The 15287-nt window shown below is 33.7% G+C and overlaps 2 protein-coding genes across 5 annotated transcripts; both read right to left on the bottom strand.

Annotated features, from left to right (window-relative positions):
- Positions 1-107: 107 nt before the first annotated feature.
- LOC132287115 (phosphatidylinositol/phosphatidylcholine transfer protein SFH11) lies at positions 108-7100 on the bottom strand. Of its 2 annotated transcripts, XM_059789621.1 has the most exons (12): positions 6841-7100; positions 5681-6051; positions 5386-5485; positions 3679-3945; positions 2593-2670; positions 1898-1999; positions 1775-1824; positions 1470-1578; positions 1277-1357; positions 526-663; positions 402-443; positions 108-315 (listed from the first exon to the last, which is right to left on the bottom strand). In XM_059789621.1, exons 2-12 carry the CDS (start codon positions 5869-5871, stop codon positions 271-273), a joined length of 1203 nt encoding a protein of 400 aa, XP_059645604.1. In that variant the 5' UTR covers positions 5872-6051; positions 6841-7100; the 3' UTR covers positions 108-270. The 2 variants fall into 2 exon arrangements, with proteins under 2 accessions (XP_059645604.1, XP_059645603.1); XM_059789620.1 differs by lacking the exon at positions 6841-7100 and having other exon boundaries at positions 5681-6834.
- Positions 7101-10054: 2954 nt separating this feature from the next.
- On the bottom strand, positions 10055-12667 carry LOC132284884 (bifunctional adenosine 5'-phosphosulfate phosphorylase/adenylylsulfatase HINT4). 3 transcript variants are annotated; one of them, XM_059787022.1, is made up of 6 exons: positions 12511-12667; positions 12337-12383; positions 11116-11192; positions 10929-10995; positions 10392-10469; positions 10055-10263 (listed from the first exon to the last, which is right to left on the bottom strand). In XM_059787022.1, the coding sequence occupies exons 1-6, from the start codon at positions 12586-12588 to the stop codon at positions 10161-10163; spliced, it is 450 nt and encodes a 149-aa protein (XP_059643005.1). In that variant the 5' UTR covers positions 12589-12667; the 3' UTR covers positions 10055-10160. The 3 variants fall into 3 exon arrangements, with proteins under 3 accessions (XP_059643005.1, XP_059643004.1, XP_059643003.1); XM_059787021.1 differs by having other exon boundaries at positions 11116-11169; positions 12482-12660; XM_059787020.1 differs by having other exon boundaries at positions 11116-11169; positions 12511-12635.
- Positions 12668-15287: the final 2620 nt, after the last annotated feature.

The raw sequence follows: 15287 nt of genomic DNA, 5'->3' as shown, positions 1-15287 counted from the left end.
GTTTTTTATCTCACTGGAAGTAGAAATTTGCATTCTTATTGAATAACTTGCCCAAGAAATTTGCATTATTGACTTAGTATAATGGGCTCTTTAAATACTCAAAAAAATTCAGAGTGCACTCAACTTCTCTTCATTTTCAAATAAAAATAACAGCTCCTTGACTGATTGTCAATACCCCAACATTTTCGATATTCAAAAACATGAAAGAGAAAGGGTTAAGTAAGCAGCATCAATTTAGTAATTCAGTCGGCGTTCTCCTCTCCAGTAACTTTATTTTTTCAGATCTTCTATATACTGTGCAACTCCTTGTAAGGCCTGAATGGAAATAAAGAAATTAGAACAGTGTCATCTGACATAGATGACCAATAATAATAAGCAGCAAATCTATTTTTCACACTCACCACCCTGGTTTCCTCAAGCAGAACTTCCAATGCCTGGATTTTCTGTGACACAAAACTTATCAATATATAATCCATTGAAATTAGATTGCTAGAAATAAGAGGCACATTTCTAAGCAGAACTCACTCTCTTGGCATCTTTAAGTGCAGCTTCTAATGCCTGCATTTTTGGAGACACGGTCTTATCATCTTTTGTTTCCATACATTGCCGGATATCATCTTTTTCTGCAGTTATGTCGTAGCCATCCTTGAGTCGGAGGCTTCCCTACATGGAATAAAGTCAGGACCCTATAATTATAAGTTGGTACAAGTACATGGCATTTGCCTGGTATGTCAAAAGATTGTTTCCCTCAAGAATTTTGAAAACACAATGTTTCTAGAAGCAAAATAATTGATGGTTAACTATTGTGAGGAATCATGGTTATTCAGTAATATCCAAGGTTAATATGCAACCTGCCAAAAAAATCTAAACACTCTGTTCATGACAACCCTTAGACAGAGGTTCTAATTTTTCTGAAGTCCAGAAATTTCATCCGCAGACTAGGTGGTACCGTGGTGCATGCTCTTACAAGTTATTGAGACAAAATAATAATAAATAACATTAGTTCCAGATGATGATTACAAAAGCATCAATAGTAGCATGCTCATGGGGGACCCCAAAAAAAAAAAAAAAAATGTGTGGAAATTAAGTCCCTGATTATCAATATGGTAGCTTTATGTCCGTCAATAAATCATAAGAATTTCAAAAGGATAAACATTTATGTGCAGAAAGGTTGCGGCATTGAAGATTTTTAAGTCCTTAAGGCATCTTTTTGGGTAAACTGAAATGACACGAAAAAGGAAATCTAGGATTCCTTGTAAGATCTAAGGTTGCTTACTGTTTCATAATCCAAGTCTCCTTTAGAATCCAAACCATTCCCTTCTCCGTTATAATTTTCTTCTTCAGTTTCACCCAATGCCTGAAAGAAACAGAGATGATATCCTTCTCAACCATATATGAAATGAAGTCAATCAATCGCAGGTGAATGGTTAAAAAAAAAAAATCATGATGCATTGACATTGAGATTTCACCCCAAGCATATCCGTAATTTCTGGATCATTCCAAGGTCCTTTGTCACTCAATAAGCAACCACCATAGTCAGAACATGTGCAATTTCCACCCAGGAAGCTTGGCAAATTACTGTGCAAATGAACAATTAGTAGTCCGAAATTCTCAATAGAGCCATCCACATGCATAAAAAGATCCATACATCATTACAACCAAACGTACATGCACATTTACTCGCAATCACCTCATAGTGAAAAAATTAAAAGGATCTTGAGTAGCATTCATTTATTTATACACATATACATAGATATGAAGTAGTCAATGATACCTTGGATCAATAACTTCAACCAGGTTACTTCGATAGTTGCTTCCCAGCACCTGGAATTGTAGCCTTGAGATTTCAAATTAAAAAGCTGATGCTGACAAGAAAACAACAAGAATAGATGCTTACTTGGATCTTTGTTAATGTGCGTTGATCAAGAAAAGCCCTGATTGCTTTCCAGAGGGCTCTAAACCCAGATCCAGCATTAATAATAAAAAGTCGATGTAGAGTCTACAAATATATCAATGCCAAAATTTTAATACATTACTCTAACATAGAAAGTCAAGAGCCTTTGCAACCAGCTTAAACAATCATAAGGAGAATACCTTTACTAATCAAATTGATAAGGAAGTTTTCCTATATTCATTTTTTTAAATATCATTTCAATATTCGTTTGTTTTCACGAGTAAGTTTAAGGCGTGGAAGCTTCTTGGAAGCTATGATCTCTTTATACTTTCCACGTATCCTTCAATAGTACATCTTACTATTAAAGATCTAAGATTGTGTATCTAATGTACTAAAAGAGCCTTAATATTGTCACAAGCAACACCATATTTTTTATTTCCAGAACTTGTTGAGTAACTGGTCATCAGTTTCCTACGAGGCAAATGCATCCTAATTTTCTAAATAAAGGTACCTACCAATTAAACTCACTCTGGTTTTACATGACTAGAACATCACTAATGTTGATGCCCTTTTACATGGAGTTCCATCTGTGTTAAACAAAGGTTTTTTCAGACCTTTGCTCACAGCATTCTCCTCAATCTATATTTCTTGATGGACCCACAGTATTGGAAAAGCATGAATAATGACATTCCACGTACCTCAGGGTAATAATTGCTGTCAATCTTTTGAATCTCCATAAAGAGATATCTTGCAGGCTTTGAGAAATTAGAAAGTCCCTACACAAATAAGATAGATTGGTTATAATTGAAAACTTTCCATCAAGCAATCAATAACTAATTGATCACTAAAAAATAAATTGGAGCAATCTTTTGAGTCTCCATGTGAAGGAATGTTCGGTTGCAACTTCTTGTATAGGTTGTAGCTGAACATTCCTTCACATGTTGAAATCTGCTCATAAATAATTTCTGTTTGAGGATAGATATATCTACCAATTAGAGAGACAAGTTATAGAATGTTGAGATCCCTGAATTTTGTCCTTGCTAGTGATGATGGAAGTTACCAGTTGGAGGTAGAAACCAAAGCAGTAGTTGGTTAAAGACAGGTATAGAATACCAAGTTCTTTTGGGTGACTGATAGTATAACATGCTACCAGAACTTTTGAATGAGTTCTAATCTCACCTTTTGTGTATATATTTCCTCGTTCGGTGTCCCAGTTTGCACTTTGTTCTGTTTTGTCTGTCTACGTGCCATGGGATCACAGGTGAGGGATTTTCTAGTCTCTCCGTAATCATGTGCACGTTAGACTCATTTCTTAACAGCTTAAATTTTTGGAGCAACTGATAGTCTAACAATTTATACTTGACTAATTCCGAGCATTTAAAAGAGTTAAAAAAAATTCCATAACCAAGAAAATGACTAACCTGGATAGCAAACAATGACAGAATATTAATAACCCCTAATCTATAAATTTACAGGGGAAAAAAAAAGAAAAGAACTGTGATTATGAGAAATCCGATTTTCCAAATCAAATAGTATTAGAATCATATTTCATCCAAACCCATCTAAAAATAATACCCAATCACGCGACCGACACACATGGACATTTTCCTTCTCCCCATTTCCATGCATACGGTTCATTTGAGATGGCTAAAGAAACATGAACTTGAATATACTCCACTGCTTTTGTTAAAGCAAGATCATAAATAACATGATAAGTAAAAACATCATGGTTTTATTTTCAACATAAGTCTAAGAGTTGGAAAGAAACAAACGCAGAGGCTCACCACATCCTTCACATCAAATATGCTCGTGGTGGAAGCTATATGCTTTTTGGCTGTGATTGAACATGCAGGGTATCTCAAGTTTAATGTTTTCTCTTGTTCAGACACGTGATACTTCACGAATCTATCAATAGTAGTTATCTGTAGGAAGGCATTAAGATCTACCATACCAATCCTTTCTATATATAGCGGTCTACCATATCTATCAACTCCATGAAATCCATGAGGATAACATTTCTTAACCTCTCTCCACTCTTCAAACTTAAATTCCTGCAGTATATTACAAACAAATGAATTTCATTAATATTCAGAAGTAGCGCCAACAAGACAGCAAAATAAATTAGGACAGACCAATTTGGGTGGAAATAAACAAATAATAAGCATTAGAGCAGCAAAGTCACTAGATTTTGCAAAGGGAAGAAAAAATAAAACATCATCCAGAAAAACAGATCCACAAGTTTTCAATATGTGTGACCAAGTCACAAGCATTATTGTAGATTTACTCATTAATAACTCTGGACACAGATGAAACAGGAGTCAAATGGTCAAATGGTCCATATTAATTAATCTGATTTATTTAACCTTTCAAACGAAGAATTCTAAGGTTGGACACATTTACATCAAGTATCAAGCATCTAATTAACATGTACAAGATATAGTTAAATGAAACAATAAAAGAGTAAGTATACACATATCGTATAACATAAATGGTGCATAAGTGAATATATATAGAAATAAATAACAAAAAAAAAAATTAATTAATTAATCAACTCGATTCAACGGGACCTTTCCCACCCATCTGGTTCAGCTAATGAATTATTTTTTACTTTTCGTATCTATTTAGTTTCATAACTTCACTTAGATTACAATCTGCCGTCATAATGTTTCATCAATGCATGTTGAATATTCTCTTCCCATTGCCTCAATAATATGTTGTGTCAGAGAATTTAAATATTAAAGTTACACCCACTCTAACAGCTTAAGTTTTTAGAGTAGATGGTGATTAATATGGTATCAAAGCAGGCAAGGTCCTGAGTTTAAACCTCACCATCACCTGATAATTAAAATTGAAAAACACTTGTTGGACCAAAAGAAAGTCACGCGTGAGAGGGCATGTTAGAGGATTTAAATATTAAAATTACACCCTCTCTAACAGATTAACCTTAGTTGTAAGAATGTTAAAAGTACATTTTAAAATCTACTTTCACTATTAATTCCTTAGTATATTTTCTTTCTTGTTTCCTTATAGTTGGTAATTAGATATATACGACAAATTAGATATATACAACAAGAGCTCTAATAATTAAGAATTTATTTATTTCATATGTTTTAGAGTATGTAATTGTGTATCATTAATTTGCGCTAATGTTTTCAGAGCAGTAAGGTAAGAAAACTAACTTGTTTTATTCATTTAGGCATCGCCTGGATGCATTGATAAATTGTTATTCATTATCATGATGCATCCAAACAGAGCTAAAAGCATAATTCAAGTTTTGACATCACCACTTTACAAACAAAAGATCCTTTACTCCTTGTCTCTCCCTGCCACAGCAATTTGTAGTCATGTTTAAATTTAATATCCTAGATCCAAACAGGCAATAGAGTTTGCATAGAAGAACCAAAAGGACAGAAACTACAATGTGCATTTTGTGCACAAGCATCAAAATAGTTCCAAAGACGAACTACCATGGGTTGATAATATGAGTTCACCTTTGGAATTGCGTCAACGCCAAACTCCTCTCGCCACTTAAGATACTTTAGAAACATCTCTTTTGCATTTGTTAAATCAAAATCCCTCATTCGTAGAAATCTGAAATCAGAACATCATCATACAATATGTTTGCAAACCAAGACACGCAGAATAGTACTTCGTATCTACACTTCAAGATATAGAACACTAACAGTGCTGGTATAAAGAACTTAATGAACTTAACAGAAACTGCTTTGCTGTATTTTGAAAGGAGATGAATGGCTGTTTTCATGATGTTATAGCAGAAAAATATACCGTAAGAGCGTGTGATAATCATTCTGCTTGATTGGCTGTGGATGCTCAATAAAAAGCAATTCACGGAAGGACTCAACAATTTGTTCATCTTTTGGATCATGAGCTCCTTCAAGAACTACTTGCAAGCTTCTGCTCCTTCGGGTTTTCTTCATTGAATCCCGAAACTTGAATGGGTAAGATAAGATTGACATGAGCCTAAAATTTGACCAGGAGAATCGATTGGAATCTTCTTGAAGAGGTAAATGCCAATGGCTTTCAATGGGTGGGTGGATAGATTTATCCTTCTTTTTAGTAGACTGAGGTTCCTCGAAGCTTGAAGACTGTTTGCTCCCACCAGCACCCTCTGATATATCTATTTCCGTAAATTTCTCCTTTGAATTATGCATGTGTGTTTAACAAAATTATCAAGTGAGGAAAAATAACATATGAACTCTCCTTTACTTAAGGAATTCAATAGTATATGTCCCACTTTGAAATTATACACCCTTGGAATGACCATAAACAAGATTTTTAAAGACTTCCGTCAGATTATTCAGTCGAATTCAATGTATAGAATCACAAACAAGTTGGCGTGCAAGCAAGAACAATAGAAGAATTTGTAAAGAAAATATAAATATAGATTAACTGAATTTGGTGAAACCAGTAACAAAATAGAATAATGTAACACAAAGCAATTGCATTGTGCAAAACCCTTTCACATATAATGACAATAGGAACAGATTTGAGAAAAAATAAATCTAGTCTATAATCAACACAAACCCATTTGAAATCAAGACACAGACTAGAATTTGAGGGCAGAAAGACAATAGAATTATTAATCAAAATTCAGAGATAAGGGTGAAAATCAAAGAGGACAGACTACGGAGGAAAACAAACACCCAATTCAAAATGGGCAAAAACAATCAACATTTGATACCCAACAAACCAACATTGATTAGATAGGTTACAGAAAAAACCGAATAACAGCACGACAGCATATGAAAAAGGGTTTAAATGCAAAGAGAGAAGTGACCCATTCGAGAATTAAGTAATCGAATAAGCTTGAAACAAAATACAATAATAGAAATACCTAATTGTTTTCAGTGTACGAAGAATCAAAGATACTAAGAAGTGAAATAAAGGCGAATTTCTTTGAACACAGACAGAGAAAAAGTATGTACCCATTAATGCTTTCTGATAGATTTGGAGAGAGAAAAAGTAGTTGAATGAGGATGAAACTGGAAGCAATGTTTGGGGTATCGATTATCGAATGCTATGCTTTGCGTCCATCGACGAATTCGAATTTTGGGATCGTTTGAATAACAAGGAACCGCGAAAAGTAGACAGTCCATTGTCACGATTGTTTTTTCGTTTGTTCTCTTAGCTTTCAACAAGCACCAAAAACTCTCAACAGTTTACGGTCGCCCAGTATCATCATCTATACAAATGAATACATATGATGTATACACTCGTATGTTTTTTTTATTATTATTAGTATCATATATTTTTTTATCAAATATCACACAAAGTGTCCGTTATTCATGTCCAAATTGATTAAGCAGGTGGTGCAGCTAAATCACACAATCTTTTTTAATAAGTGTCTCTTTCTTGTTCAGAGCGAGTACGATCTCGTTCAAATTTTTACTGTTTATGACTTAATTCTTTCACTCTCACTTTCAAATTAGCTCTCATTTGGCTTTATATAACTTAGGGTGCGACTACAGCATTGGATCCAGATAGAAAAAAAATATGGATATATATATATACATGAGTGCTTAAGCTTTTTTGTTAAAATAATTTTAAGAATTTAAATTAAAAAGAAGACATGAAAATTATATATATCATGCAGCCCTGATGTTAACTTTGTAGCATGTATTAAATGAAATTCAAGATTATATTCAAGGTTTAAATTAATTTTGTATTATCTAACACAACATAAGGAATGGAGAAATTTCTCTTTTATCTTTTATATTTTTTTACGTAAAATGTTTTACAATGGAGTATTTAATACCTCATTGCGAATCCGATGGCTATTGTCCGATAACACATGGACACAAATATTTGTATTTTGAAGTAGTCCTCTTTTATTCAAGATTAAATGGCGTTTTTTATAATATTGAGTGTAGTAACATCATGATTCAAATATTTGTATTTTTAAATAGTCCCGGCGATTTATATAATATTGAGTGTATTAGCATCATGATTCAATTGCTTTGAAATAATATTTAACAAAAATGTATACAATAATAGATTTTTATAGATAATAATATGATAATTTTTTTTTATTCTAATTTTAAAGTCAGGGTTTGAAAGCGAAAATAATTGTTTCGTATGAAAGTAAGACCATGTACATCTAATATAAACTCTTTTAATTAATTTTGTTCGGGTAGATCTTCTCAGTTTTGGCTAGATGTGCTCATGATTGGTGTGTTTCAGGCTAGTATGGGTGGATTTGTTTTTTTCTCTCTGGTTAAATCCCTGATCTAAGACGATTTTGTTTTTCCCGACTCAATTTGATCTTTTCTTCTTGATTTGATCTTGTGCGGGTTTTGAATAGTCTTTCCCCAGTTGGTGATGCCTTGTAGATGTCACTTTGGAGATGTTGCCTTAATGATTGCCAGGCCTTTGAGTCACTCCTGTTACTGCGTTTCTCCCTTAGTGGGTTCTGTTGCAAAACTTTGACTCTCTATCTCTCAATAAATCTGGAACCAGTTCAACAATTTTTTTTTTTTTTTTTTTGTATTACTTCAAATTTTGTATGCCTTTTTCTGGCTTGACTTTTGTTTCTATACCACCATTGATGACTTGGCCTTTGCAATGAAAAACAAAAAAATACTATATATGTATTAAATTTGAATGATCAGATCCATATGCATGTCCAACCAACATTTATGTAACATATTTCATATTCATCATATACATGCTCAAATATCATGTCTCGTTACACAAATCCTTCGCAGTGCCCACATATTTGCTTATGCAACTTTCTACACTACATATTAGTTATTTACACAATGCCAACAGTTTTTATTTTTATTTTTATTTTTATTTTATTTTATTTTATTTTTTTAAATAATTCTCGAACATAAAGAGCAACCCAACCACTCGAATAACATTTCACTAGCAAATATATAAAACAGTTGATCCCACCATTCCTTTTGAATGTCAAACCACCACCTAAATTACAGTGCTACAATGACACTGCTATTCAATAGAATCTGTTTAATTATGATAAATGTGCGAAGCAAATGATAAAAGTACAAAGCAGTAAGACTACAGTGCTACAATGACTTTGCTATTCAATAGAATCTGTTTAATTATGATAAATGTACAAAGCAGCAAGAATGGCACATAAGCTGTTTGTCGTTCGATCCTCACTGGAGTCACTGCAACGCACCGTAAAGGACCTTCCACCAAGTGTCCTGTCTTGGATTCGGTAATAAAATTGGTGCTTTAAAATTGAAATCCGAAAAAATTTACCTGGGTAGTATTTAAATTCAATCAGTTTTGTCTCTTCTATATTTAATTAGAGTGCGTGGTCACGTACATTGGGGAAATCATTTTTGACGTCTGATGAAATTATGCGGTTCAATTTCCTATTGAGTGCTTGCAGTTGAGTCTTTTTAGCAAAATTGTAATGCTAAAAGGCAAACCACATGCTTGACAAGCCAACTAAATATAAAATGTACTCCAGCAGATGTAGCAATTTGAAATGAAACCTTCAGAGTAATATTGCAGTCTTATTTCCTATAACATATATATTTTTTTTATATAAAGTTTGTTGTTAAATCATTATCATTTTCTTCTTCTTTTTTTTACATAAAACCGGTAGCTCTTGACTCTGCTCTAGAGGAGAGGAGTTTTCGTATGTAACGGAACACAAAACCGAAAGATCCTACTTCCATGGGGCACCTTAAAAGGCTTAAGCAGAAGAATTATTGCTTCAAAGCGAAGAAGCTTTCATCAGAACTTCATTAAGTAGTTTTACAAGAATAAATACTAATATTAAACCTCATAGGGCCTATTTTGAATCATCATATATATGTTACTCTAAACTGTTGTGTATTGTGGATCAATCCTCAAAGAAATGCAGAATAAGATCATGTACTGAAGACGAATATTAACAGTGTAGATTATGCAAATTGTCACCAACGCGTCAGTGACCTAGCGGTACTAGACACCTACTTCCCAAAGAGAGGTCAGATGTTCGAGCCTCAATAGAGGCATGTATGTGTGAGTACCAACAAAAAAATTATGCAAATTGTCACGAAGATTCATAGTTGAGCAGCTATCCCCATATAAATGATTGACATGCAAAACAAAAAGGAATTCATATATTGCATAAACAAAACACACTAGAATTCCTATTTAGAGGGATTAGGAAAGCCTGAGATCTTTAACAAAAGCATTTGCATATATTACCATAGTGATTATATATAAGTTACAATCAACAAATGATATCTAATAGAGTCCAACGACCGAGTATTGGATAAAATCACGCTTAAGATGAGATAGCTGCCAATGGCTTTATCCTCTCCAAAAGTTTCTCAGCTTCGATAAATCCACCGAGCGGTCCCAAAGGCAAGTATTTTACATGTTTCCATCTGTTTTAAGTTCTCGAGAATTAAAGCAGGGATTTGTGCAATTTCCAAGGGATGATTCAGCTATGAGACAATTAATACCAGTTCAAAATTCAAGCATATGGGCAACAAGCACACACCAAATAACTAACCTGGGTGTAAATGGCAGTGCCAAACAGTGAAGGTGGAGATGGTTAACACTGTTGAAAGGAGGTCGATGAAAGCCAAATCTAAAAAAAGACCAGAAGAAGATTGCATACACAAACTGCGTCTCAGTAAAATTTACATGCAATGCAAGATAAATGATACAATTATTTTTCAATCTCAATTTATATCTCTATTTCAATAACTAACAAATAATTTTTCAAAAATTATTCAAGTAACTGTAGTTAGAACAATCAATTTTGTTTCCCAAAAACAAAATTCATTCTTTATTATTACAGATATGTAATTTATCAAGTATTAGTAAAGGTTTAACATACACATAAACTAGACTTAAGAGGCCCAAGAACTACAATCACATCAAACAATGAACTATCACTAATATCATAGATCTTGGGCAACCAATTATTGAAGCAATCCGAGTAAATAAAACAAATTCTAAACAATCTAATTCGGCACACCATGAAGTAAATATTCAAAGGTATAAAGAAGTGAGATTAAACATGTTTATGTTTGAGAAGCAGTACCTATACTGATTGGACTGAGGTGCATCTCTGTGCAGTAGAGTTTGCCCCACACTTAACATGTGACTTACTGGATAAGAAGGAAAGTTCGAAAATTAGACACCAATAAAAAATAAGGAGAATAATAGAGCGAAGATTCCAACTCGCGTTCAGAACTAGTATTAATAGCCATTATTACTATTTTCCTTACCCAAAGAGAAGTCTTCAGTTCTCCTCTTGAGGTCTCGGACAGTTGAAATGTGCTCTACAGGAATTACCAAGTAATGCCTATCAAAGTATCCAATTCAACATGTACATATATGGAGACAATCAGGGTATGCTTGGAGTTTAAATATGTCATTTGTATAAAACAGGGCAGCAAAAGTGGCCACAATCACAAACAATAGTGAAAGCCTGGTAATTCCTCATAGAAACAAATGTACAAGTTCAAATCTTACATGAAACGCATAAAATGATTCAATTTCATGGCACACTCAGTTTAACCCTCATATTTAGTGGACAAAGATTTTTGTCACTCATCTGTTCAAATACACACATTTTCGACATGTTTCAGAATATCTCTTTCAAGTGGCTAATTCTCTTTATTTCTTCTACTCTCTAAAAAGGAGTTCTCTTATTTCTAGTTGGGGTTTCAAGCCAGGATTCTCCAATTTAAGCTTGAAAGTTTGTCCGGACATTTTTAGTGAGTTATGAGATATGGGTTTCTCTTTGTTGTGAGGTAACACTTGTCTCTGTTCGTTAATGTTCTTTTGCAACCTCAAGTTATAATTTGACAAGACCCATGCCCCATTCTCATTTTCCTCTCTTGAAAATAATTTTCCATCTTACTTTGATGTCATGATCGTAGGTATTGATTGGTAGTATTAATTTCTTGTTGATCTTGTTTCTTCCATAGATTGTTTGGAGAGGGAAGGTATAACTTCCAAGAAAAGGGTCACACAATATGGCCAAAAATTCCCGGATGATGAGTAAAGTTTATCATCTAATAGATCAGGTCTATTCTGTGCCTTGTGTTTAGCTTATCTGAGAAATTAATATACTCTACTCATCCTCAATTTGTTTTACTTCTTGTTCCATATTCTAAATCGATCCCAATCGCATTTTGTAAATGTTTTTCGATCCTGAGGAAGCTTCCTCACATTTAATTAATAAAACCCTAAAATCTTTGAAACAATCCGATTTGAAATGGCATACATATACATATACTGGATTTTTTTCATATAACGAACATAATCGATTCGATTGAATAGAATATTTCAAAATCTAACATAATTAAATAAACACCTAAGTATTGATATATAACAACGAACTTGATGGAACACATTGAATAATAATCCCAATAGAAAATGTCCTTCAACAAAAGTGACTGTAAGATAAAATTGAAATGAAGTGAAGAAGTACAGATTGGAACCTGAATGCAGAAGGGTTGATGTCTTGAAAAGCAACAACTTTCTCATCCTGTATCGTATATCATCAACTTAAATCAGAAGACGAAAATAAAGAATTTCATAAATAAAAAAAAAGATATAACTATATATAATTATATATATATATACACAGAGAGAGAAAGAGAGGTAAATCGGACGGTGTGGAGGAGAGTTGTAGAGGTGGAAGAGCGGGCGATTTGACAGAAGACGCACGACCACGATGCCCCCTCCGCCATTCCCACTTTTTTTCAGCCACCGGAAGGAACATTCATTTTCTAGTCACTTGCAGCAGCACCCCTAAAGACTAAAGTAATTACATATACAATTCATTTTTCAGCTACACTTTATTATTTATATATAAATAAGAAAATATATAATTTTCAATTATTAAAATTTTTATTGTGTCTCAAATGGTCCAATCCTATCATGAAATATATTTCATTATAAAAAAATAAAAATAAAAATTCATTATAGTTATGCCGTAATAATTATGTAGATCAAATATTGTTTAACCTAATATATCTCTACTATCTTTCAAAGTGAAAGATTAAAAATTTGAGTCTCCAAAATTTATTTTTTAAAAAATATATACCAGCATCCCACCTTCTTTTTTCCTCAAGAGCATGACATAATTGCCGCTTTACCAATATTTGAAAAACCCAAAAAAAAAAAAAAAAAAAAAAAAAAAAAAACAATCGAAAAATATTTCAAAAAGTACTTTTGCTCACTTCTGATAATTTTGTCAATTTATTTATTAAAATTTTCAAGTAGAGTAAAAATATAGAAATGTGAATGTTACTTCATTTCAATAAGCGGAGTAATAGGTTAACAGATTTATATATTTGTGTCCCTACTAATATTTTGTAAGATGAAGGAATATACTAAAATAAGATTTGACGCAAAGTGTTATTCTTTAAAAAAATAATAGGGAATAGGAGCAATTAATAATAGTAATATTAAAATTGACTCACTACCTAAAAATTAGCTCAAAATATCATAAAATAAAAAATAAACTGCATTAAACCTGATCTTTCTTCTCTTCCTCACAAAATCCCTAAACTATGACAAAGACATTTAATTCTCTGTACTATTTCATTTAATGCAAATGTTAACGTACAGGTTAAAAAATGAGAGCACTTAAGTCACGTGAGGGGTCAAAAAATTTTTAAAAGGACAAAATTAGCCCTTATGACACACAGGTAAAACACTTGCCCTCGCCGGAGTAAAATTCCCCCACAAGCTGAGTTGATCCTCGCGCGAAGATGTGTTGGATCGCCGAGCTCCGGCAGGGACCAACGGCAGAAACCCAAAAAATCGTTTTTAGGAAATTCAAGAAATTTGGGTCGACGTTCATGGCAACAGCCGTTGATCGCGACTGATTCATTCAACCTAAATCCGCAACAAAAAGGTACCTTGACTTCGTCTTCAAAATCCGCAACAGAAAGGTTGCTAATAAATAAGGGAATCGTTCAAAATAGTTTTCACCGGAGAAGGCAAGCAGTGTTAGAAATTAAACTTTATTTTATTTGGTGTTTTATATTTATGTGAGTTTTTTATTGGAGTTAGTGGGAGGCATGAGAGTTACAACTAGTAAATGGTCATGTTAGTGGGTTAGTGGGAGTTTTGCCTACTAAATGGTCATGTTAGTGGGTTAGTGGGAGTTTTGCCTACTAAATGATATGTTAGTGGGGTTTTAAGTTTCATTTACATTTATGTTTTGAAGCCTATATAAACCCATGCATTGTACTCATTTTCTATCAAGTGAAATAAAAAGTATTTTCCTCCATTTCTATTCTCTTCCAAATAGTATAGTGTTGTGTGTGTAACTAGGCCACTATTTCCAACAAAGTGGTATCAGAGCTAGTTTGTGAGAGAGAGAAGAAATGGCAAACAATTCGGTTCCATTTCAAATGCCTCGATTCACCAAAGATAACTATGAAAATTGGTGTATCCGTATGAAGGCAATTTTAGGAGCACAAGATGTGTGGGAAGTTGTTTCCAAAGGTTATGATGAGCCAGAAGATGAGGCAACTTTGTCTCAAGCCGAAAAAGATGTTTTACAAGCCATGAGAAAGAAGGACCAAAAGGCGGTGATGACCATCCATCAATGTTTGGATGATGGAATGCTACAAAGAGTTGCTAGTGTAGAAAATGCAAAGCAACTATGGGAGATTCTTCAAAATTCCTTCCAAAGAGTTGATAAAGTGAAGAAGGTTCGCCTCCAAACGTTACGGGGTGAATTTAAAGCATTGCATATGAAGGAATCTGAATCAATTTCAGATTATTTTTCGAGGGTCCTGGCTATTGTAAATCAACTAAGGAGATATGGCGAAACCACCATGACTGATACAAGGGTCGTTGAAAAGATCCTTCGGTCGTTGGATTCCAAATTCAACTACATTGTTGTAGCCATTGAAGAGTCAAAGGATTTGGATTCCATGACTGTTGATCAACTCATGGGTTCGTTGCAAGCTCATGAAGAAAAGGTGGTGAAGAAACAAGAAGCATTGGAGCAAGTGCTACAAACAAAGTTTTCGTTGAACGAAAGAGACGAAAAACATGGAGGAAATCAAAGGGGCCGAGGACGTGGAAATGCACGTGGCTGAGGAAGAGGAAGAGGAAGAGGCCGTGGAAGAGGAGAAAGAAGCGGTCAACACACAACCAACAATGAAGAAAAAATCCATGACTCACAACAAATAAGAGGTCGTGGTAGAGGAAATTACTCAAGGTCATATGGAAGGAGGTATGATAAGTCTCAAATTCAATATTATAATTGTCAAAAGTATGGTCATTATGCTTCGGAATGTAGAAATGTTGCTAACGATGTTGAAGAAAAGGCGAATTATGTTGATGAAGAAGTGGAGCCTACTTTGTTGTTAGCATACAAATGTGAAAGGAGTGATCAAGAAGATGTGTGGTATCTTGACACCGGTGC

The sequence above is a fragment of the Cornus florida genome, unplaced genomic scaffold, assembly GCF_030987335.1.
Source record: "Cornus florida cultivar Cherokee Brave unplaced genomic scaffold, ASM3098733v1 CherokeeBrave_3.0.0_Hap2_Chr11, whole genome shotgun sequence".
Taxonomy (NCBI): Eukaryota; Viridiplantae; Streptophyta; class Magnoliopsida; order Cornales; family Cornaceae; genus Cornus; species Cornus florida.
This window is presented reverse-complemented; position numbering and strand designations above follow the sequence as displayed.

Excerpts from the sequence above, each read along its gene's own strand:
- LOC132284884 (XM_059787020.1), bottom strand. The coding sequence starts at position 12,620 with ATGTTCCTTCCGGTGGCTGAAAAAAAGTGGGAATGGCGGAGGGGGCAT. Across the intron at positions 12,384-12,510 it reads CTACAACTCTCCTCCACACC|GATGAGAAAGTTGTTGCTTT; the intron begins GTCCGATTTACC and ends TATACGATACAG. Across the intron at positions 10,470-10,928 it reads CCTCAGTCCAATCAGTATAG|ATTTGGCTTTCATCGACCTC; the intron begins GTACTGCTTCTC and ends GTCTTTTTTTAG.
- LOC132287115 (XM_059789620.1), bottom strand. The coding sequence starts at position 6,066 with ATGCATAATTCAAAGGAGAAATTTACGGAAATAGATATATCAGAGGGT. Across the intron at positions 2,671-3,678 it reads TATTTGATGTGAAGGATGTG|GGACTTTCTAATTTCTCAAA; the intron begins GTGAGCCTCTGC and ends TTATTTGTGTAG. Across the intron at positions 1,358-1,469 it reads AAATTACGGATATGCTTGGG|GCATTGGGTGAAACTGAAGA; the intron begins GTGAAATCTCAA and ends TGTTTCTTTCAG.